The sequence below is a fragment of the Apteryx mantelli genome, chromosome 10, assembly GCF_036417845.1.
Source record: "Apteryx mantelli isolate bAptMan1 chromosome 10, bAptMan1.hap1, whole genome shotgun sequence".
Lineage (NCBI taxonomy): Eukaryota > Metazoa > Chordata > Aves > Apterygiformes > Apterygidae > Apteryx > Apteryx mantelli.
Window position 1 is genome coordinate 1,333,759 of NC_089987.1, and position 26,130 is coordinate 1,359,888.

At 40.6% G+C, this 26,130-nt stretch overlaps 1 protein-coding gene across 1 annotated transcript in view; it reads right to left on the bottom strand.

The window, feature by feature from the left end:
- The window catches only part of NFAT5 (nuclear factor of activated T cells 5), an 83,020-nt gene extending 57,845 nt beyond the window's left edge, over window positions 1-25,175 (bottom strand). The window contains exon 1 of the mRNA XM_067302306.1: window positions 25,061-25,175. Within this exon, the coding sequence (XP_067158407.1) occupies window positions 25,061-25,133 (73 nt within the window). The 5' untranslated portion in view covers window positions 25,134-25,175. The remainder of the gene's footprint in view (window positions 1-25,060) is intronic.
- Window positions 25,176-26,130: the final 955 nt, after the last annotated feature.

The window sequence follows — 26,130 nt, forward strand, 5'->3', positions numbered from 1 at the left end:
TGGGGACGATATAATTTATCTGCAGGTTTCATTATGGATTTTAAATCTCTTTTTTAATACAAAAAAGCATTAGAGAAATAACCCTATTATTAGTATACCAACATTGGCAGATATCAGGAACTTTTAATTGCAATTCTCGTTCTTTCCTTCATTCACATTTCCTCATGTGCAAACAACGACGACGTTACTGTGCAGGAGTGAAACACGCATGTGCTGTCGCCCTGGTTTATGAGCAAGGCAGGACAACTGCACCAAGAGTTCCCGAGCCACCTCACACTGTGCAAGCACAAAAATGTGGCCAGCACGGCACATTTTGTAAAAGTTTATTTGTCACGCTGCATTCTGAGAAAGCTTCTGTGAACCACAAAATCCCAAGCAGCTTTCAGAGAAAATGTTTACTTATTTCTGCGTTGAATGATTCCTATAAGCTTGGCCACTGGCAGAGCTGTCGATATGTTAGAAGAATTATCCAAATAAAATGTGCATTTGGAAACCACAAGATATTTGTGGGTAAATTTTCTGCTAAATTACAGATTTTCTTCAAAATGAGTATCTTAATTCAGGAGATTAAAGAATGAAAGGTTTATATTTTTGTCCCCTACAGTGAAAAACTGTAATCTTTCATCCCCACAGATATCAGCTACAGAAAAATGTAGTTCTGACGTGAGTGGGTACTTCCCTGTCCGTCATTCCTCCATGCCTCTGAGCATTACTGTCCCTGAAGTCAGAAAGGTGCCACTAGCTGAAGACAGAAGTCCCTCGTAAGCGAGCACCAGCATTTATCCCAGCCAGTACTACCTAGAAGGGGTTAATAAAGCCCAAGCTCACTTCTGTCAAAAACCAGGCACAGGCAGATGTTCAGCCCTGGAGCAGCTGTTGCAGTTTAATCACCCCCGAGGTGGTGGCCACCACCTCTCTGAAAAGCGCTGCCCCTTCAGCTCTGCTGACAGCAGGCGATCTTAGCTGGAAACACGTCCTGCGACAAATTCTTCCCACCAAACCCTTTAAAGGACCTCGCACGCGTTGTTGTGCGGGAGCTCGGAAGCCGATAGCTTCTGGAAGAAGAGTAGCAGTGTTTAATGCTGCTGCAGCCATTTCAGCAGGCAACTTTGCTTTTACATTAAGACACTGGGAACAACTCAGCAAGTATTTCTGTTATGCCTCTCACTGTATAAAATGTTAGCAACTGACCCCACAAATCAGAGACCGTAATACAGTGTGTATGTGTGCACATGGGCGTGTACACAGATGTGTAGGCATATAAATACATATTTATGTATCTATATTAAATATCCATACACACACATTTTCATTCCTTACTATTGTCTCTCAAGAATTCCTCCTCAAGGAGAGAGCTGCTCATCATCATAAACCTATCATGAGTCATAAGATAGTCGGTGTTGATCACAAAGCCTCATTCCAAAAGCTAAGGAATTAGGTAAGAGAGACTTTTTGTCTTTGTTTTTTTTTTCCTGGTTTTTGCTGTTGTTGTTAAGAAATATATTTAACTCTCAAAAGTGATGAAGGCTCTTTCGAGTTCACCATTTTAAAGGGATGTTCAGCTCCTAAACTCCCAAAGCATATTTTTCTCAGGGAACAGGTAATTTTAGCAGTAATCCATAGCAAGCACAACTAGCATCTTTGTGAACAGTAATTCCAATGGTACGATAAAGAGTGGAAAGGAAAGAAAAGCCAGCATTAGAACTGAAACACATTCCCAAAAATCACAAGAGCATTAAGAGCAAATCTTTACTTTCATGCTTCGATGGTAAAAGAGCAAACTACTTGAGACTGGGTCTAAAGCACAGACGAATTTATCAATATACTTGGATACCACACCTAAAACTGAAGATGCAGTCTATGCTCTGCAAAGAATTTAGCATTAGTGTTGACAGCTGTCCATATGACAGGAAGGTGCAAAATGTATTAGGAGGGAAAGGAACCAAATCCTATCAGGAAGTCACTGTGAGGGGCAGCCAAGAGAGCACAGATAGGGTGGAATAAGAGAAGAAATAGCACCACGAAGGTTCAAAACAGAGAGCACAGGAGAGAAAGGGGAAAAGAGGCCGGGGGATTAACACAAGACAAGATCAGTGTCAAACCTGAACTTTAAAGAAAAAAACTTGTAGCTTTTCTTCAGAACAGATAAAGCATTGTAGTCTAAAACACGTCTTTACTGAACCGGATTATTAGGAACTATCATTTCAAAATTTTCTGAGGAATCTAAAATTGTTTAGGTACCTTTAAGAAAGCTCACTGCAATAAATCTGATCTTAGCAAATCATACTTCAAATAAAACTTTGTGTTTTCACCTAAACACAGGCCAATGTTTATGTATGCTGCACTATAAATAGCATTAAAGCAAAAACTGACAAATTCCAGAAAGATTAGAGTTGTTGCAAGGAAACCAATTCTTCTCCAGAGGATATGGCTTTTCTCTATTCCTGATACCACACTTAAGTAACTAAGACTCCCTTCCCTACAGATCAGCTCGCCTCCACCACCATGTTTTTTACATCCATACACACACACACACATATATATATATATATTATATTAAGTTTTCCTCCCAGAGTTCTGCATTCATTCAAGTAGAAAACATACCCACAAGGAAAAGCTGTTAAATAAATGCAATATTATATTTAAAGGTAAAAATAAAAATTCAGCTTTATTATGCAGTTTCACCTACTTGTAGCAAGAAAAATATGTAAACAGAATTCCTGTTTTCAGCAGCTACTGTGCGAGTGAGTCATGTTTCAGTCAGCTGACAGCATAAGGTGCCTCAAAACTTACTGCTTATTTCAAATCCCCTTGAAAAATATATTAGTTCATCTCAAGTTTCTGTTTTTCCCTAGCAGCAGCTCCATTTATATCCAACATTTTCCTGAAATACATTTTATTTCTCCATGTAGGAAACAAGGAACCTCCATTTCAGGATTATTTTTAGCATTATGAAATATAAACAAGATCAACACATGAGCAAGGTTAAAAAAATACTAATAAATAAATAAAATACTGATGATCAGCCAAGATTACACTCACTTCCACATACAAGCCCTCATGTGCCTTCTGTCCCATGCATTTATCTAAGCAGTTATTAGACACCCTATTTACAATAAATTAAATCTCGCCTCTCAAAGTACCTCACTAGACTAATTAGATGATCCCAGGCTTCACAAATTTTACTACCGAAATTAAGGACACATGGGGACAGGCAGACTTATAAGAAATATTTAAATATCTAATTTCTTCAATTCCCTTTTATCCGATTATCCTTCCACTATAATCTCTCATCTGATATCAGCTGCTTGTAACTTTGACCTTCCTGCCAGTTATACTGAAAGTTCAGAAAATTATATTTCACGTGGCTATACTGACCCCAAAAAGCACTAAATACTAGGGTCAACATCCAAGACAGTAAAATTCTGTATCTGGGGTAGACAAGTTTTTCTTAGCGTACTACCTGAAAATGCATGTCATTCATATTTGAAATATTATTGAAAAATAACCAATTAAAATAATATGGTACAGGACTCACTTGTAGCAAGAACAACGTACCAGAGCCAAAAGAATAAGCTTTCCAGTATGCTTGCACTACCAGCATAAATCTGGCCAACATTTAGTCTCAGGTGAAGGTATTCACCATTACTGTCTTCAAAAGAGCTGCAAGAGGAGCAAACTCCAGAGACACAAAAGGATACACAACGCTTCAAGAGGCATCACGGAAGAGATGCTAACCTAGCGTCAACTGCCACGCACAACTCACATCAGCTCATTTTAAATTAAAAATGGTAACAAAAATCTCCCTGTGAAAGTGAGATTTAATGCATTACTCCCGGTCTGTATAAAAAATAATGTTGGGGCAAGATGCACCTCCCAGAAACTCCCTCGAAACAAAGCTCCCAGTCTCCCATTTAGCTGATCCAGAGGCTAAAGAGGCGGCAGCAGCCTGCCGGTGCGTGGGGAGCGCAGCCCCCCCGAACGCGCGTCCACCCGGCCGCCGCGTCTCCCCAGCAGCCACAGCAGCCTCGCCCGTGGCGGAGGTGCTGTCCTGGAGGTGAAGAAAAGAGAGACCTCGAAGAGATTTAGGCAAAACAGAACTAAGAGAAGTCCTGCGGAAAACGACAGACACAGCTGATCTGGTGACATTGCAGGCGAAGTGCAAAAGGTGGTAGTTCATGTTGTAAATGTAAACAAGTAAACTGAAATTTCTGTGGGTTCTTCCTCCCCATATTTTACTAGCTTCATCCTCATGCACCCACATAACATTTGCCCCTTTTGTAGGAATGTTTTTAGGCTCCTGTACACAAATAGTCTAAATGGACTAAATTGTAGACATCTGGGCTAACAGTAAAATCTAAGTTCTCCAGCCTTCCCCCGCCCCACCCTCAACGAAAAATACCTATTATTTTTCAATTTTCACATCACTCTCATCATCGCAGTATCAAAGGACTGTTCAAGAAATACATAATGCTTTGTGACTAAAATGATGACAGTAGGTTCCTCCTCCTTACCAACTAGGAAATTGTGATTCTATTTAAACTTTATTCTTAATAACATACCTGCTAAGCTATTCATTTTTATTAATGGAAGCAAAGTGAACAAAACAGACCACTTGCAAACAGGAAGCAGTTATGTTAAGATAACTGTAAGATTCTGTGAGAATTCACTGCAGCTTTGGATATGACCCAAAGAAAGCATGGCTTTTTCCAAGACATTTGTATTCCCATCACAGAGAGTGCTCTGTATTGTTATTAAAAAGCAGAATTCTCATTTCAGAATTTCAGGTAACCTTCTACAGTCAGAACAGATGCCACTTTCAAGTAAAAACTCTCTTGTTAAATATATAAGCCCAATACTGAAATGCAGATACAGTTATGCTACCATTTCAAGTGGATGAAAGGTGGGAAGAGGAAAGAGAATTACAGTTTCACCAAAATAGCTAATGAAAGTAGTTGCAAATAATCAGTTCAGCTGTTATGCAGCAAATCGAACATGCACCAGCACCAATAGATCCAGTGCACCAGCAGCACTTGCAAAACCCTTCTGCAGTTACCCACACTTAATGAGTCTTGAATGACTTCTCAGTCGCATCTACAGAGGAATTTCAGCCATACAGTTTAATAACTGGGATTTCTAGTTATTTAGTGCCTCATTAACTTGAGCTATGCTAGCACTGGTTCACGGGGTTGCAGAAGCACTTGTCTGTCCTTCCCAAAACCTTGCAAGGCGTTCTTAATCTACCAACACATTTAACTGAGATGATTCTGTATCTGCAGGCTCTGTGCTTCTACTCCAGCTGGTACAAAGTTTTGAATCCAGTCTGTTGGACAAACAGTTTCTTCTTGTAACTCAACACTTCATGAAGCAGGGAGCATAGAAGATACAGAAAATAACAGAGAATATTAGTTTCCAATCTTAAACACAACAGCAGGCTTTGAGAGTTCATTTGTATGAATGCAAATATCCTCACTTTGCCAGTATCACCAAATCCATTAATTGTTATGAAGTCCTCTTTACATAATCCAGTGATTTCCTTATGCTCTGCTATCCTGCACCAGCAGCAAAGTCATGCAATCCAGAACTTTCACACATGGAAGCAAAGTTACGAATCTGAGAACTTTGCCCTGACCTACTAGCAGATGAGGCCACATTAATACAGAGACTGATACTACCATCTGGAAGTCATTTACCTCAGATTGCTACAGGTCCCCATCTGGCAGTTTTGGTGGTAGCAAGTCAAATGTCAGTTATGTGGACTTCAGAAAACTGATTTAATAGTTTAACCACATAACTAAAACCTTGAAATACCGTGATGCTACACAATTATTACCCATGTTGGATCAGGATTTTGAATACCTGTATGTGTGAAAATGAATGTAAGAAAATTAATTTGAATCAATAAGAATAGATGTCCACCTATTCCAACTTAGAAACTGGTGCGTAGCCCACCCCGCTGACCTCGGCATCGTCCAATTTTTGCATGACACAGCAGTCATGGATAGAGCACATAGACAGATAGTCACGGGAGAGCATTATGCTACAGTCCTGAACGGCTGTTACTGCAGGAATTGGAGACTGTGGAGCTGCCATACCGTACGGCCATTATCTCCTCTTTGAGATTGCTCCCTTCTCTATCTCCTGCTCTTTCTTGCCTTCATGATGGTTCAGATATTCACCTGACATGCACTCAAAGTTGCTACACATTTCATGCAGCACATCATCTCTTAGTCTTATCCTTTCCCCGACGGGTCAGCGCCCTCTCCACAAGATTCTTGTGTGGTTGCCTTCGTTTACCAGAGAAAGCAGGAAATTAAGGAAATGAAACAGCATTTTGTCCATGGAAACAAAGAAAAAAGAAAGAGTCACTTTTTATTATAAAAGTCACTTATATATAAAGTAAGTCCATATATTAGCCACTATCAATTTGAGATGCCATTCCCTAATTTTTCCCTTGTCCTATACAGTAGCTCTGGCTAGTCACGTCTACAGCCTTTATCTATGCTATAGTAAGGATTTTGCATCTACTTAAGTAAGGCACTGTTCAAGAAAGGAGGGTAAAATCAGATTAGAAGCCTGATTATATATTAGTTTTCAAATTATATAAGGCCAAGAAGCCAAAAAGAACGCACTGTTTCTGCTATGGCTCCCAAAGCACATATGACTGGTAGTGAAAGTCCATCTACTATTTACTCATTGACCACCCTATAAGAAACAGAAAGGCTGTAAGCAAGAAGTGGCCATTAAAAGTTTGGTATCTCTTGAAATACCACCAACTGCTTTGATGTTTTCCCATATAAAAAATTCCCTCTATTAAAAAAATAGCAGGAATTGGGGTACATACTAAGATTATGCTAATATAGAAGTGAAGTTTTAGTAAATCACAGAAACGGTCTTTTTTTGCACCCAGATAACATGCTGCCAATGGAAATAATCAGGATAACAATTACTAGTGCTTTCCAAGGGACTTTTTCACTTACTGTAGCGACTGTTTTTTATAATCCACAATGCCCATGGCAATATTTTAGGGAGTTCTGTTTTTAGCATTAAACAGTGTACCACTGTGAGAGAATTATAAAGAGAACAATATGCAGTAAAATATCCATTCCTGCTCGCTAGACATGTAATCTCACTTTTTTTTTAATAAATTCAGTAGAATTACTAGTTAACCTGCCAACATTTCCCCACTATTTCAAGTTTATTTTTGACAACACACGGTTAGTAACACAAAAAAGAAACCCAGGAATAGAGTATGGCTTCTGCCTTTAGCTGAAGCCATCTTCCCACTGCACATAATACTCTCTAAATCGATTTCTGATCATGATCTGGAAAACTCTCACTACTTTTGCTGCAGTTTTCCTCTTAACAACCATCAGCCATCACGTACCTGCCTGCAGTTCCAACCCAGCTTCGATGACACTTCTTCTCTAGATCGTTCCCCAGGCCCAGGCACTAAGAGGTGCTCGGAACAGCCTTGGCCCCAGGCTATGCCCCAGCCCATCTGGCTCATGGCCCACTCTGGGGCCCATTCTACCAGCGCGATCTGTTCCCATGACTTCACCCCTCTAACACTGGGTCTTCTTCAGTGACATCCCTGCTGCCCTTGCCTCCAGTCTAGAAAACGAGGGCCATCCTGCTCCAGAGGCAGCCATGCAGGAGAGTGGGCTCAATACATGGGTGTGGGTGAGAACCCAGCCAAACTGTCTGTAGTAGAGGCAAATATAAGGAGACGTCCGTGTGCAGCTGGCAGTTTTTGCCTTTAAGGGCACAGCCTGGAAATCCCTTACCACCTCTACAACCTCACAAACAACAGTAAAGATAACAACCTTTGTGTTTTAATAAGCTCCCTGCACTGAATGGCCGCCCGCTGATCCCCACTGATACTAGTCTCCTCAACATGTTTTAATACCTGTAAAGATTTTGGCTGCTGCTTCCAAAGCCATTTCCGTACTGCAGCACATGACAGTCACAGCACAGATCAGACAAAACCTTGGTGAACTCCTCTGAGCAGCTGACAGCACGCTAGCAGAACCACTTCACTACTCTGAGCTGATCGCAAAAGCAGCAAGCAGGCAGGCAGAGTTGTCTATATGGAACTAAGATTAAATAACAATTAGAAGTATATGAACCTGCAAGCACGCTCTGCTACACAGGAGGTAGGTGAGAAATAATTGAAGTGGAGCACACACTCAACAAACAAAAGGGAGTCTATGAAGAAAAAACTGGCGACCGTATTCCACTGTGTCCCCCGTTACGCATACAAACTCAGGTTCAAAGTACATATGCTCAATGTATAAAGATTCTATGATGTTAATCAGTTCATATTAAAGCACAGTTTTCTGGGCTAAGCCTATACCACCAAATGTCAACTAAGGGCTGACTGTACTCCTCATTCCAAAGGTAGCTGTATTTTAGTAAAACTGTATATGCAATTGAGAGTCTTTCAGAAACTTTTGGGGAGTAGAAGATCCTAAAAAACAAAAATTTTTCTACTCCCAAAAAATCAAGGCCTCCGAATCTGCCAGAAGACCTTGGGGTTTTTTTGATGGGTTGATTGTAACTGAAGTTCAGTTCTACCCAGAAGTCCAGTTTCTATGCTAAATCATACAGTTGAGTGGTTGTTTATTGTATGCCAATGACTCAACCAAAAAAGGTTAGTTCACACAGGGCTTTTGAGGAACGATTTGAGGGGGGGTAGCAAAGGGGTTAACATCAGCCCTAGATATTCAACATGTAATCAAAGGGCTTGGCTACACTGCAAAGCATTAGGGCCATGTGACCCTTTTTGATTTTTGTGCACACAAAAGCTTGGATGTGGGAATACTTTGAAGTAAGCTCTTTAGGCTGTAGGAAGAACTCATAAGAGCCAGAACTAGCACTATTCTTATGTCCCAGCAGACACACTCTGCTGATGCGTCACCAGCCCTCCAAATCTTACCCTCCTCCCAATTCCCTCCATACGTCCAAAAAAGACAAGCAGTTCTCCTGCAGACCCCAGGAGCTTTTATTGAACAAAACTGTTATTACAGTACAGAGAGTTACAGTATATGCTTCAGAAATTTTAAGCCATCCATGAGTTTAACAGGCATTAGAATAAACACAGAAACGCCACCATTAAACTGTGCAGTAACTGCTCTCACTTGATTTGAGCTAAACTAGGAGTAGTAACTAAGGACCAATTTGAGTTAAGTTTTGCAGTGACAGTATAACTAAAGTCAGACTATGGCTTTTTTTAACTATACGTTATCAACCAGAAATATCACTATAGCTACACTGAGAACACACACCTACACTTTTGTGCATAAATCAAACAAAATTTGTACGAATCAGTGAGATGCTTTGACAAATGCTGCTCCATGAGATGGAGAGTTGATAAGAGGTCTGGCACAGTAAACAGAAACAGGGACTGGATAGACAGGACACTAAAGGAGGAAAACTAGAGCTCAGTAAAAAAGTCAGCAGAGGAGGCAGTGACTGTCTTTCTTCTGGCTGTCTCTCTCAGACTAAGGGCTTGGTACACAAAAACAGAACAGTCAGATAGGGACAGGCCAGATGAGCCTGTGACCACTACAGTATTTTTCACTCCAGTGCGTTCCTAATTTTTGAGCACTCCATAGCAGATCCAAACTCTCACTTGCAGAAGGAAAAATCACCCACAACAACCGAAAACAATGGCAGCTCTGTTTAAGGCACAGCAGAGTTTATATGATAAAACTACATATTTAGGAAAAAATTGGAAGGAGAGAATAGACAATATAAAAAGTAAATCAACTCAGAGGCGTCTCAGATTGAACACCCAAAATTAGTAGACACTCTTCATCTAGCTTGTGTGTTCTGTTTCTGTCAAAAGGGGATTTATGATATATTACTGACTACCTTCTGTATTTCCTAATATCTTTGCAACGTCAATGGATGTAACACAGGTTTGTTTAACAGCAGCTAAAATGACACAAACAGCTCTGAAAACAGATTTAAGCTACAGAGCAAGACGGGAAGACCCTACATGGGCATATATAAGAATAGCTAAAATACAAAGAAGGAAAAACACTTCCCACATAACTGCATGATAAAAGTCAAAGAGCAAATAAAAGGCTTATATTTAGTGAAACTGAGCAAAAGGAAATGATATACCACTTAATAGTCTTGATGCATACATCTTAAAACACTTTACAAAGTTGTCAGTCTGATTATTGCTATTTTTGCAGATGCAGAAACTGCATCATAGGAAGAAGAGGGAACACAACTCACAAGGCTACCCAGCGAGCCAGCCAGCAGCAGGGCAGAGAATCAGCTTTGTCTTACTCAGGCCACAGTCCAGTGCTCAATCCGCTAGATGGCTCTTATTAAAATAACTTTGATTTCATATCTTCTAGTATGCTTCACTTACGATAATGTGATTAAACATAGGAATCAGTTCAAATGGAAAAACAGCTTAGTTTAAAACACGTAAGGACTACTTCCTTCTGCTCCTGCATCCATTAATGCATTCTGAATAAATACCCCAATACTACCCGGGCCACTATTTTTCACATAGCTCTAAAACAAAGGTACGTCAGATATCACTCCAGACATTCGGTGAACTTACGGACATTGTACTGGTGCCTTCATTTCAGTGGCACCTGTAAAGAGACAACAGTGGAAAAACTAGGGTGGGGGGGAATTCCCCCACTCCTTCTCTTTCCTGGGGTATTCAAGAGCGTCTTTAGACGGTAGCATAGTAAAATACTGAAAGCTGCTCTTCCCAGCGCTCCTGTAACTGTCCATACTGGCAGAACCGTATCGCTGCTACAGCAACAGTGGCAGGTTTTCAAAGGAGCTGCAGTGTATACAAGGATGTTTTACACAGCCAAACATAAAATCTTCCTTCCAGTTCCCTCAGGCTTCAGACAGAAGAGGCAAACCCTAAATCAACATGATTCAGGAGCACATTGGGAAAGGCAGATGCCATGGTTTTGCCTACTCTAGAACGCTTTATGATTAAAGTCTACTGTTGCTGCAACTCCACTCTTCAAAGAAACAGCAGAAGCTGTATTGCTTACAGCATCTGAGCATTCTGCATTGATGATACAGCACTAAATACTGTAAAATACAAATTTTGCCTGCAAATGTAGCTACTCCAACAGTGAAATGCACACTACACTACGTTAACAAAGGAGAGAAGAGTTTGCTGAAAGACAGCCACTCCTATTTTAAACAAAGATGATCAGCAATATATTATTAACCAAAGTTATTTAAATTTAAACATGGCTGAAATATCATTATCTCTTATACTTAAAAATAAATAAATAAAACTAAAAGTGTTTTCTTGTTGCTTTTTTAAAGGCAGCAAGTATTAATACCAAAAAAGCTAGTATTAAAAGCATAATTTTGCAAACAATTTATAATTAAACAAAAGTCAGTTACTGCACTATTCCAATACCCTTCAGAAAAGCTGTTAGTCCCAATATTCAGGATTCTGCACAGCAGGGTAAGCTGAGAAATTAATCCTTTTAAAGTTGAATTTCAACAACTGACAAAGGCATGTGTTAGCTGAATTCTTTTTATGGCGTGCATCCAAATATCAAATAAAGCTTTCCTGGCTGTGCTTCAGTCATCCTCATTCACAGCTCAGAGTACTTTTACAAATTCAGACAGACAGTATAAATCCTGTGTCTTGTTTGCATCCAATTCTACACATCCTAGAAACAGAGAACAACATTACTTAGTGTCACTTCAAGAAATGGACCATTAACAACTTACTAAAAGTCCATCCTATGAAGTTGTGAACTCCATATTAAACTCAGAAGATACTAATAAAATACCACAATGTACAAAGTAAAGCAACTAAGGAATGACAGGACTACAAGCACATGAACATAACAGGGCACTGCTCCTCAAACCAGTCCAACCATTCAGTAGCATATTTAAAAGGTTTTACCACTACATGAGGAGTAATACTTAAAACAAAATGTACCTTTCACTCACAAACACCCCCCCCGCACACATAAAATAAAAAAAAAAATCTATTAATAATACCTTAAAAAAATCAGTACTGCTATTTTTTAATTATCCAGCATGCAGGAAACTGAGCTAAGCTTATGTTTGGAAAGAATCCAAATATGATAGGCATGCAAATTCAATTAAGGAATTCAAATAACCCCATTTTGCCATGCAACAACTGTATATAACAATGTTGTAACAATGGCATTTCATTATTTATGATTGTACACTAAACTGAATTTTAAAAATACTTAGTTTTCTCCCCATCCTCTTTTACATTGTCACTACAAAGACTTTAATTAATTTTCTCAAACACTAAGTCCTTGAATACTTATATTTTAATATACTCAGGAGTATTTCAGTGTATCCTTAATTTTGAATTCCCTGGATTTAAAACATCTTGAAAAGAAACAGCACACACATTTTTCTACCCTTAAATCACTGACACAGACCATCTATTTCAACCATGAAGATAATAATTTTAATTCAAAAACTTTTTATAAACAAGCAAGAAAGCCACATACAGTATGTCCAAAGCACAAATACTAATAATAAATATCTATATTTATTATACATTTTAAGTTATTTCAAAATCAGAATTCACCAGAAACATAGAAGTAATCAGGTGCTCCAGCCGGTTATGTTAGATCCACAGGCACAACGCACCATCTGAATTAGAAGACACACAAGAGCGTAAGAGCCTCCAGACCCTCAATTTATTATTGTTTTGGTACAATGTTTTTTAACATTTTCAGGTTTGCACAAATTTTTCCAATGGGGTGATTTTTACCATCTCTTACGCTGGTTGTAGAAAAAAAAGTGCAACATCATCAATGAGAACTTTTTTCTTTTGAGGCTAGGATATTTGACCTTGAAGAATAAAAATGTGCGAGGATTCAGAGAGTCTTTCCATATACTGCAACCATCTCTCTGATTCAGTATTTTAGAATAAACATGGGTTTAAAGAACTATGTTCATGAGATTTGACATGTTCCAGGAACTGCTAGCATGATATCTAGCATCTTGAGCCCACAAGCCATCTTGATTCCCTCTTTACTCATCTTCATAAGATAACTGACATTAAAGTGTACTTTCATATATCTTCCCAAAAGCTGAGAAACGCTTATGCTTCCTACAATCATTTTGGTTTGTATTTATAATTCAAGTACTGTGTTTGACGCTAAACATTATTGTGTATTCAGTTTTAAAAAATTATGTTTAACAAACAAAACTCCTCAGCACAATTAAAGGAAAGCTCTGCTGAAAGCTTGATATCTGTAGTACTACTTCTAATAAATTCAAGTATCTGGTACATGAAAGAGAAAATGTTGCATGCAAACCAATGAAGCCTAACAGACTCTTGTATCTAACCAACTTCTCTCTTTAGTGTTGCAAGATTCAATACTAGGACGTAAAATTGCATAAATGTTAAAAAAACATTCAACAATGACAGAGAGCATAGACACTCCACGGCCAGTTCATACAATCACAAGGCATCTCAGAATATGGCATAAATGTCTCAGATCGTGTACGCAGCTTTCTACCATGTTTAACAGCAGCACGCTGCAACTAGCTACTCTGAACACATGCATGGTGAATGTGAAAATAGGAAAGGGAGAATGAAGACTATACATACACACATATATAATTCAGGCTTACTAGAAAGGATTTTAACTGAAGCGTGTTTCATGAACAGTATTTGCCCAAAGCCAGCATTCATAAAGCGCAAGGTTCTACAATTCTACAGCTCCATCTCAGGCTCTACATTTGCAAAGCTCTTCCTTATTTCTCTAACAAATAGTGCTTCTGATACATCCCCCACGTCCCTTAGACTACAGATAAAGACAGATGCAACTAAAAAGATGCATACCAGTTCAAAGGTAAACCTATGTGACAAACACTGCACCTGGAAGGTATTACTCAAGGAAACAAAGATTTAAGTTGTTTGTAAAAACAGGTTTTGAAACTATTAAGCAAGTTCTTCTCCAAATATGCTCACACATGATTCTCATGAAACAAATGGGAACCTAAGCCAAACACTTAATGGCAAAACATCGATAAAAGATTCCTTTCTGTACCACAGAGCTAAAGTTTCAGGGGAATCAGAAGGAGAGCAACAATTAAAGAACTCGTAACTTGTAAGGACTCTGTAACTTGTCCTTAAGAGCCATTTCTTGCATGGAATCCTTGCAGTTTTTCATTGCAATGACACAAAGAAAGTCTACAATATTTGGTCAGGATATACTTTAAATAACCATCTCTTAAAGCTTTTGACATTGCTCTTAAATTTTCTATCCCCCCTCCTGGAATACCTTGAGGAAGTAAAGGAAAACTAAGAAAAGATGTCAAAAGCTTATCTTCAGACATGATTACTTTAAGATGAGATTAACAAAAGTCTCCCATAATTCCTTCATTACATTCATATTTTTCCACCCCTTTTCAAATGAACGCCAAGATGAACACCAAACAGAAAGCCTAAGATGACAATTCTCTGTCTTACAAGCTTTTTGAACAGGCCCTGAAGATCAATAAAGTAAAAAAGTGAAAAAGCACGGTTTTCATTTCATACAGAAAAGAGCTGAACAGTTTGTATAGCTTCTGCCATAGAACATAGCAACAGGAGACAGTTCCATGCACTCTGCAAATGCTCTAGTAATCAACAACAAAAAGTATTAATTTTTGGATTGATCTATGAATCAAGATTGGCAGGACAGAGCTGAACCACTGATCTAGTTACTACAAAACTCTAGTATAGGTCAGCACTGAAAGGCAGGGGTCATTTAACATAAATGAGTATTCAATGTCCTACTGAAACAAACTTCTTAGAAGCTGTCTACACATAGAGAAGGGATAAATCCTGTTAACGTTACAATAGGAAAAAGTAGCCAAAACAACAAAAGACAAACATTTGAGTGTCTGGAATTGCCAATTTATATAAAAACATAAGGATGGCCATACTACCTCAAACGAAATACTTATTAGCCCATATGTTTTCTCTGATAGCAGCAAACTGTAAGGAAAAATTTATATGAACCAGTAAGTTTAGAACCGTATTTCTACTGTAATACATTCCAGATTCTGATAATCAACTAGGGACTCCTTAGTTTATGGACTTCTCTAAACAGATATATCCACTACAAATTTAACAGCTTTTTGAACCATTTATCCTTTTACCATCCAAAACATCTGCCAATTGTTTCCATAATTAAATGGTGTACAGGGAAGGAAAAAAAAAAAGTCTTTTGTTTTAGATTGCTGTCTGGTCATTGCATTGGATGTCTTCTATCTCTGAAGTTTAAAAAAACCAGTAAATAAACATGGTCTATTTATCGGTGCAATCCATTCATGGTTTTCATACTCCCACAGTATCCCCTTCATTCTAATCTTTTTCAGTTTTATGCATATAAACTGTACAGCACTTTGATACAGGATGCTGTATATGCTAAAGGTTTACATGGATTCAAGGAGAGACAATTTAATGGAAGATAAAGTCACTGAAGGCTAGAGTTCATGAGGAGAATCCACAAGCATATGGATAAAGGTGATATCTGGATGGAAACTGCGTACCTGCCAAAAGCTTTTTGGGATTCCAATATTCCTCACCTAAGGCTGTTTAAAACTCCCCATTTGTTTGTAATGATTTATTAAGACCAGCCTCTCATAAATCATATGCTGTTATACTTAAGATCTCTCTTCACCTCAATTAACTTACCTTTTCCTTCAGGATTTCTAAGGGGAAAAAATTTGATTAAAAAAAAGCTCTTAGTAAAAAGCTGAGTAAAAAAACTGTACTCAACAGTTTCTTCAACAGGTAATTAATATCTCACTATATAAAATGTCTGTTTCAAACTTCCAGAGTAATTCAGTTTTCTTTCCTCTATGTCTAAAAGCTTAATTCAGTAAAAATAAAGCTCTGTAGATTCCCTGCCTCACGGGCAGCAAGGTAGTAATCTTCCTGAATGGATTCTTTTGCTATTGTATTAATGTACTGAAACACCTGCAGGGCAGGCAGTCCTTAAATTTACTCTAAACAATATAATCCCTTCCTTGCTACCACACCTCTAAAAGCACCTTTTTTATTTAAGTGACAGCACATAACTTAAATGAAGTACTGAAGCTTAAACTGAATCCTTTCAGACCACAAAATAAGAAACCAAATGATTTCCCCATCTGATTACAGAACAGCTCCATTCCAGGTACAGTTCAAGTTTCAAGGTGAGACAGATGGCCTTGTCTAGAATTTAGACGGCCTAGAAGAAAAACAAATAAGTTTTATTCCCAAACGAAATGTGCACATAGGCTAAAGAAGGGCACTGACCACATTCACGTAGATGTGCCTACAGACAAGAAGATGATTGATATTCTTTCTCTACCAATAATACAGGCAGGAGAGATTTTAAAACTCGGGAACGTACTGAGTGTGCCTGCAGCACCCAACTCCAGAAATCCCCAGAAAGGCAATTTCAAAGGAACGGTCTCTTAATAAACCCCTGTAATCCACTTTCTTAAGGAAACAATACGTCAGCCACATCCTCCAGCACCTTTTGAGCCTGTTAGATAACTTCGGCCAAACTGACAACAGGATACAAATCTCAGTGCAAAATTCACACAGATTTCATGAAAATATACTTCTGTATTCATGACAGAAAAGCCAACTTAGTGCCCCTATAAGAAAGCGACTGCAATATAACACTAGACATGAGAATTTCTGATGTGAGAAATCAAAAATGCCCCAATAACAGTAAAAGCTTTTACCAGAATTCATAATCTGACATGCGCTTAAAGCTGATGCTGCCTCCTCGCTGCGCTCCTCTCCCACCCCACGCACAGCTAGCACATCTAGGTGTTCTCAGTTTTAACCTAAGTGAGGTTCCTTGAGTCTGTAATGTTTAGTTATGAGATATAACCAAGACTACTAGGTACTGTAATTAATTACAACTTCTCAGCACATTTGTTTTAGTAGGAACACATATTCTAAACCAAGCAACAAAAAAACATATTCATAGAAATATTTTAAACTGGCAGACCTCCTCATTCCTACCATTACACTGAAGAGACAATAAACTTTAAAAGGACAACCAGAAATATTTTTTCACCGAACATATAATCAGACTGTGGAATTTCTTGCTTAATCCAAAAACTAAACAAGAGTCAAAAAAGAACTTAAAATTTAAGACTCTAGATAGTCCTGTTGTACCCCAAATAGTTAAACAGAGCCAAATTGTGAAACACACATTATTAGCGGTACCTGTGTTACAGACATACATAGATGTACGTATGCCGTGTTATTTGGCATGTGTTCTGCTATGACATGCAGCTCCGGAGGAGCAGCTGCTGCCAACAAGGCCATCCGAGTAAAAGCACTGAGGAGTGAAATACGGTTTTAATGGAGACAGACTGTCACATCCTTATACAACTTATGTCTTCCTGTCCCATCTCAGGAAGCAGTTTGCACAACAGCTATCAGTTAATAGTTGAATTAGTAGATTATGTTCCCCTTTGCACAAGAAAACAGAAATTTTCATCAGTTAATAGGAACTACTGAACTCTGCGGTTTATTACTTTCCAATCACTCCGCAGTGCTACTATCAAAACTTACAGATTCTTCCGCTCAGCAAATCCACACAAAAATCAGATCTCTTGACAATGAGACTGAAACAACAGGCTTATAAGTGTCAGCTTTTCTGATCTGGACTTAAACTTCAGCATCTGAGAACTTTTTATGACTGTCTTTAAATCTCTTTCTTTTCCACACGCTTCATCTTGTCTGTGTATAAATATGAATTGCTACCTATCTCCCTTTTGTCTGCCAAACAGACAAAATAGCCTGAACTCCACCACAACTCAAGTTCGCTTTTAATATCACAACTTCGCATTATTTTGCATAATGCATTGTTTTATAGACTTTGTAAGGTGACCTGAAACCATTCTTAGTCATTTACAAAGCAACCACAAAACCTTTCCAACCGCTGTAGGGACAACTGATCAATGGGAATGGGAGAGATTCTCACAGGCTATTTACGTGAACAGTGAAAACATCCTTCTTTGCCTGGTGTAGTGATACTCACCACAGAGACCACCAGGAGCTACAAGAGTTCGTAACAAAGTAACTAATACCGAACGTTTCAAACACTTAAAACACTGCATGCTTTTGGAAACAGCAGTTCCTTTAGATTTTACTGTGTCCTCAGCAGAATCAGACGTTACCACAGAGTTAAGAGTGAGACCTGAAAGTTCATTTCAGTCAGTTCCTGAAATAATTGCTGTACTTATTGATGAGAAAGCCAGAACTTGTCTGAATGTTCAACCTCAACAGTTTACTCTTTACATAAACATAGAGAAGATAACACACACGATAAGCTGCACAGATAGGACCACATAGCTTTACTTCACCTGCACTTTGGCCGCTCACCAATTTCTGCTAGGTTTACTGGCATATCTAAACTTCAGAATGAGTTCAGGTCACTTTCTTTTTATATAAAAAGGCAATGCTACAACTCCTTCATTTTCTCTAACTCAAAAAAAGTACATTTCCACCTAAAACTAAGTAATTTGTGTACTGGCATAACAATCAGATAAAGGCTCCATAGAATTTTTCATATGAAGTCTGACAATCGTTTTAATCAGCAGACCACAGAAAGTAAACACTTTGCTGAAAACTTATAAATACACCAAGAAAGATCAGATGCTTTATGAAAATTTAAAAATTTTAATCTACAATGTGGGAAACAGGGAAAAAAGTTTACTTCTTGTCTATACTAAAAAGCAATATTCTATAGATTTTTCTTACAAGTAGCTACAATGGATTTCATATATACAGCTCCCAAACCAATTCAAGCAGAAGTACTCTTGACCCCTAACGTTTCCAAAATCTAGAAATTCTCAGATCTCCATTATATAGTAAGCTTCAAACTTTGCAGAGAACTTTCCAAAAAGAAACAAAGTGTAAGTGATGCCCAGTGGCATAACCTTGCATCAATGAGAATATGATTAACTGAAAAAAGATAGATGAAGGTGGGAAGAAAGAAGATATTGAGAAGGACTTTCTGTTTATTGACATGCTATAGAGGAAGAAATATCTGCACAATAACTTAAAACAGCTTTCCACTATCTGGGTCCCTGAGGACCTTTCAACAGTACTGGATAAACAGCCACTGCAATAAAATTAACTCATTTGAATTTGCACCTGGAAGAAGTCTGAACCCAAAGCATTTGATCACAGGGAACCATACATTCACGGCCTTCAGGCTTCAACATCACCACTTATTTAGGAAAAATATAAACCGACACAAAGCACCACAGCCCATTTCCTTGCAAAACAGAGCACTGCACATGTTACTTTGGCACTTGCTGCATTCATGCTTAGGTCTCACTAAATTAAGCCCAGTTCAAGCTGCTCATGTCAATATCCAAATCCTTCCAAGGGACTGAACCATATTCTCTCCAATTACGGTTTCTTTGAATATCTAAATTACAATGGGACAATAGAATTGAGCAACATATGCGGATTCTCTGATGGAAAAACCCCATAATTTTCACAGAATTAAATAAAGTATCTTAAAAATAATAAAAAAGTAAAATTGACCACAAAAAGCCTAGCTAGTTTTAGAACTAAAGAAAAAAGCTTACTTAGTTCATCTTAACTTTCCCTACTCCTTGACCCACATCATGCATTTACACTCAAATGCAAACATGTAAGAAAAGGAGAATGCAAGACAGGAATTGTATCATGCTCTTCAACACTTTCAGCAGAGAGGATTCCACAACATCCCGACCTGATTACCAGAGCTCAGAAAGGGAATTCCCTTCCGGGTCCTCGAGAAACCAGCCCAGTTAGGAAGTCAGGTTTTCCTTGTCTCCGCGTAAGAACACAGGCACAGCGAATGCAATGGAAGACACATTTTGAGGAGTGTCTCTTTCTGTGGCAGAGCCAATTTAGCAGGTCTACCTCACCTGCTACTTCCTCCACCACTTAATCCCAGCCACTCAATATCCCTTTTCTTGTCCTAATACCACCGCTATTTGTGCAGCTGCGTAGTAAACTAGATCAGGGAACAGACCTGCAGTAAATATTCTATCAAAAATAATATACTCATTCTAGATTGTTCTCCCAATCTCATTCACCCTGCAGCCACAAAAACAATAGTGCTGGCACAACTGAGGGAACAGTACATGGCAACAGACTGCAGGAAAAAAGGTCTGCTTAAATAGCACTGTCACTGGAAGGAATATTCGAACTACAGCGGGAAAGCCTGTGAATTCAAAATCCTGGTGGGGGGGGTCCTCCATATCATGCATAATCGTTTTGCAGCAACGTATTCCAGAGTCTGTTTTTAAAGCCAATACGCTAGGAAGAGTCAAAGTACAACCAGGCATTTACAAGGCTAACGAAATTGAAGGGATTATGGTAGAAGCAATTTCTAATTGACTTCAGTCCCAATACCCTGAAGGTAGCTGTAAGAATACTGCAACAGGCAGAAGCACAAGACATTCTTTCCCACAGTACACAACCCAGGTGCCAACGGTAATGCCCAGCGCTTGTTTGTCCTGTATGGCATCTCCTGTGGTCTGAAGGAACAGGCTAAAAAACATGCAGTATTGCTATTCCTAAGATTTTCTATTACTAGACAAGTTCTGAAGCTCAAAACTAAGAGTAGGCTCTTACTATCTTTATAAAGCCTCTGCTTCATTCCTCTTTGACAATTCAGTCACTGTCCTACCAGAGATTAGACTAGAGTCTCTTGCATTATGGAAAGAAAAAGTTAAATAAAAATTTTATGTAAAAAACATATCTTGTATCAGCAATTCTCAGTGAGCACAAGTAGATTACAGTCATTTAACACTTAAGCAAGGAGAGGAAATTGAATTTTGACTATACGACATTTTCAGGGCTAAAGATCTATTTAGTGAACTACTAACATTTTTCTTGTTGCTTCCAAGTTCAAAAAAACCTCACAGTTTTACAATAATTCAGCCATGTAAAGTAGCAAACTGAGAAAGAGAAAAAAAAAAAGAATAAAGAGTTCTGCTCTTACTTGCACCAGTGAAAATGTGACTTTATTAGTACAGGCAATATGTTACTTTTATTTAAAATGAATGTATCAGCTAAATTGGCACATTTAATCAGCTCAGATTTAGTCCCCAACATTTGATGAACTACTGTAATCATTTTTTTTTTTTTACTTCTGCCTGTTTATAATGAATACCTAACTTTGTTATATTTGAATGTTACATATGATATTCAACCACAGAACAACTAGCCTCAAGGTTTTGTTTCATGCTCCAGTGATTCTTCTACTACATTCCTAATCAGTATGCGCATTTTGGTTGTTTTATCTCAAAAAGGGCAGTATGTTATGTAAAGATGTGAATCAAACCCATTACATTCTAAACATTTTCAGCATTCAGAAATATAAATATTTCTTGTCCCTTCTGTATTGATATTTATAGTTATTTCCATTATTTTATTATTAGAAGATACCATCTTTTGCAATGGTTACTGAACATGCACTTTCTTTTTTTTTTATACATGTATATTGATTATACATAAAAGGGTGGATTTTCAGTCCGTAGCTCCAGTCAGTTCCTCACTTGCTGTGGGGATGAGCTTCAGCAACAGGTCTAAGAATCAACACGTAGCGTTTCTTTTTATCTTTAAGAGCTCTAACCAGTCCTATTCCAGAAGCCCACAATTTAAGTTTGGTTTCACTATCATTGTAAGCCAATATAAACTGGCACTGCTGCTGAAAGAAATAGTCCCACCCTTCCCCACTGCTAGTTTTCACATGTCCCTTCCTTGTGCTAACACAAGCCTTTGTGAAGCCACATAGTAAACACGATCAGGATACTGATCTAGTCAAAACTAACCTTTTTCTTCGTTGTTGTTGTTGTTGTTGTTACAAGACAGGGTGAAAAGGAAGAAGGGAAAAGCTGAGTTAATTTTAACATGATAGTTCCCCAATCCGCTCACTACATGGCTACATAAATGTTGGCAGCAGCAGAACAGCAAGGAAAAGATAGGGGACAAGACTGCTTCAATTCAACAAGTGTGGATTCATGTGGGCTTGAAGTGCTTATGAAATTACAGCAAATGAGTAAAAATCTGGAAGACAAAGTATTTTTAAATACTTAAAGAAAAATATTCTCTTTCCCAAGCTATGTATGAGTGAAAAGGGATAACTCAAAGGGGGACAGAGACTAACCAAAACAAACATATTACCAAAACAGACACATTTTTACAGGTCCTTCTGAGCTAGCAGATCAAATTTTAAATTAATGATACTCGCTTTGTCTGTATTACCATTCACCTTAGGTCTTGTGTGCTTTTAAAAGTTTTGCCTAACATTTTTAAAGGAATATGAAAACAAAAATCTTAACTGAAATGGCTACACAAGCCAAAACTTTAATGCACAGTGACAGTACGTCCTTCTAACGGCCAGTTCCCTGAACAGCCCGAGTTATGTCAAGTAGACCACAAGAGGAATTGTACTAGCATAAGCTACATCTTGATTCACGGGGTTTTCAAATATAGCTTTACTTTTAAGAGCAGGCAAGAACATTTTAAGAAGTACACTAAAGTTAGTCTACTTTAATTTCAATAAACCAAAGTCCAAACATTAGAAAACCTTAATTATACATGAAAAGACCCCAATCTTACAGCTTATCTCACCTTCATAATCTTTTTATTTCCAAAAACCATAATGATCATAATTGACAAACTTACAAGACAGGTATTCATTAAACTGCAATCATCCCGATGCGAACACAAGAATGCAATTCTGTTCACACAGTTAGTTTCATAACTGAGGACCTAGAAAAAAAGTTATTGGTCATAACCAAATCTGACTGCAAACAGGATTCTGAACTGCAGGATAACTATACTTCTAAAAGGATAGCAATTATAAAAAAATCACATGCTCCTAACACACCCAGGTCACAAATGCATACTTGCAGCCAGCCTCCTCACGGCATTCAGAGCTTTTTCTTAATCTCATTAATTGTATTTATGCATTCAATCAGAGCATTTTTTCACAGGATAAATTGTAAAATATACATATATATATTATGCAATGTATCTGATTATCAGATAACCATTAATAACTTTCCCTAAATCCAGCTAGAATCTTACTAATGTATCTTGCAGCAAAGAGAAGGATGGCTTAATTATTCATTCTGTACAAGTATATTTCATTTGTTCCAAACGTTAATTTAAATTGAAGTGCATTTCAATTTAACATCTCAATCTTTTATTATGACAAAATATGAAAAGAAAGTCTTGCTTTAACCTCTTTAGAACTATTCACTGTTTATACACCTCTATCATATGCCATTTTATTTGTCTCTTTACATCAAGAAACTCATTTTTGCCACTCCTAAGCACCATACATCTTTCTCAAGAGCTTTTTAAGCTCTGAAGCCACATCAATGCCACTAGGATTAAAAAAAACAAAAACACAAAAAACCTCTTGATTTAATAGTCTGAGATCCTCTACCTACCTAAAACGGACATTCAGCCATTCCGTTAAATGTAAAAAGGTTAAAAATCTAGAGAATTCACAGTAGGATCGGTGAGTTTACAAGTTCTGCTTAATTAAGCATGAGTCCTTGAAGAACTGTAGTACCCTGCATGGAACTTTTTATTTTAAAAGTTCTACAAGTTATTTTAATGATGCACACTTTTCAAATTTCCTATACATTAAAAACACATCAGAAGAATCATTTATCACCTAGAATTTCTGATGAGAACGGCCTTCAGAACAGTCTTTCCCTTCCCTTCTCACTAGGCCTGAGACCAATTGGAATACACGTGTTTTAAATAACAGGACAGCTTTAAATCCCTTGTAATAACATGAGAAGAAAAGAAATTTAAAAGTCTTTAACATCTTTTAAAACAATTTAGAAACTATTATATGTTGATCAAGATCTCTGCACAGTATAACAAGGACTCAGAGCACTTTGAGAAGTGTATTTCTGCTCTTTAAAAAGATTGGTTTCTTTTAATGTCAGCATTAGTGACACACTACTCAATTAATAAACATCTTATGATCAACCCCCTAAAATTATGAAAATTTTAATATTTCCTTAAGCAAAATTAAACTCTGCTTAGGTACCTTAATTTCAGTGTAATAAGAATAACAAACGGTACGTTTTTCTTGTCATAGATTCCCCAAATTGTTCCTGCCAGTTGTATTCTGGACAGATATTTTCATTAAACTATTAGTGGTGACTTTTCATCTTTTAAATAAGAGCAAGAGTTAAGCAGTTAGCAGGTCTCCTAATACACCTATCCTCGTTACCGTGCACTTGTCAAAACTAAGATTTACAAATCATGAAAATACGCATCCCGTCAGTTTACTTTTAGCATTCCCGACATTCTCCTGCGGTCTTGGCTTTCCACGCAAAATTGATGCCATTTTACTATCCGCTCCCTCCTCCCGATCGTTAACGCGGGGAGCAACGACTGGATCTGCCCCGAGCTCCCCGGTACCGCAACCCACCGCCATTCTGGAAACTAACCGTGTACTTTTTCTGGCTCTTTGCCAGTTTCTAAGCCGAAGCAAGATCTCCAGCGCTCTCCTTGAGGCTGCTCGCTCCACCGAAGCGCTCCTCCGCGGAGCCCCGCTCACCCCAGCCCTCGCGCCGCCCCGAGCACCGCGCCTCCGCCGCCCCCCGGGCGCCGAGCTCGGCAGCCGCGGGCCGCAGGGCGCCTGCGGGCGGCTGCGCGGGGGCTCCGGCGGAGCTCGGCCGCATCCCTCGCCGATGAGCCGGGAAGCGGCGCGGCCGCCCCGGAGCAGCCCCCCGCCGCGGAGCCGCTCCCGCGGGGGCCGCCGCGGGCCCCGCGCCCGGGAACCTGTCGGGACACATTCTTGAGGCCGCCGCGGCCGGGCCAGGAATGCGGCCGGGGGAGCCCGGCCGAAACCTCAGCCGCGGGGCCCCTCCCGAGCATCGCGGCGCGGCGCGGCGGCGGGCGGGCGGGCGGGGAGCGGCGGGCCGAGCCCCCCGCCGGCTCGGGCGGCGGCGGCGGCGGCAGGGCCGCGCGCGGCCGTTAGCGGCGGTTAACGGCGCCCCGCGCCTCACTCACCCTTGGAGTAGAGCGACTTGGGGGACTCGAGGTCGAGGTCGGCGCTGAGCAGAGAGATGAAGTCCGAGGGCATCGCAGCTCCGCGGCCCGGCAGGGGCGAGGGGGGCGGCGGGAGGAGGGGGGGGCCGGGCCGGGAGGGGGGCGCTGCTGCCTCCGCCGCCCCGCGGTGGGGAGGGGAGACGCCGGGAGGCGAGAGCGCGGCGCTCCGCACTGTGGGGCCGCGGATCGAACCGGGTCGGGCCAGGCCGGGGGCTCCGCTCGCCGTGGGGACCGGGCACCGCCACCCGCCGCCGCTGACAGGAACCCGGCTGCTGCCAACGGATCGCACCCGACCGCCCCCTCCGCCGCCGCTCCGCGCCTGCGCACGCCGCGCGGGCTCCGCGCAGGGGGCGCGCGCCGGCAGCCCCAGCGCCGGCGGCCCGCGCATGCGCCGCCGGCGGGCGGCGAGACACCCCAGCGGAACAGCCCGCCGGTCTGGCCTGGCGCGCGTGCGCGGGGGTGCCCGCGGGCGCGCTCCGCCGGCCGCCCCCGCCAGCGGCGCACTGCGCATGCGGCGTGGCGCGGGGCCGCGCGGGAAGGGGCGGGGCGCGGCGGGGGCGAGCGGCGCGCGCGAGGCCCGGCGCCTGCGCGCGGAGGGCGGGGGGGCCGCCGGCCGGAAGAGCCGCCGCGGTGGCGGGGGGCGCGGAAGCGTCTAGAAGGGAGAGGGGGAGGCGCGGCGCGGGGGGGACATCGAGCGGCCCCCGGGCTCCTCCGGGCCGCGGGGAGGCGATGGAGGGTCCGGGGGGGGGGCCTGGCTGGCCGTGCCAGGGCCGCCCCACAGCGAGGATAGCAAGGCCCTGCGCCCGGGGCCGTCCTGACTGAACGGGGCGTCGCCAGGGCCCCAACCGAGCCAGGCCCTGCCCGGGCGCCCGTCGCCCCGCTGCCAGCTCTGGTGGGGGGCAGGTGGCCACCGCGGCCCGGTCTGCCACCACGGGCCCCCACGGGTGCTCGGTAACAGCAACCCACGGTTCAGGGGGGCGCGCGAGCAAAGCAAAGTCCTGTTTGTACTGTCCCCTGAAAGAAGGAGGTTT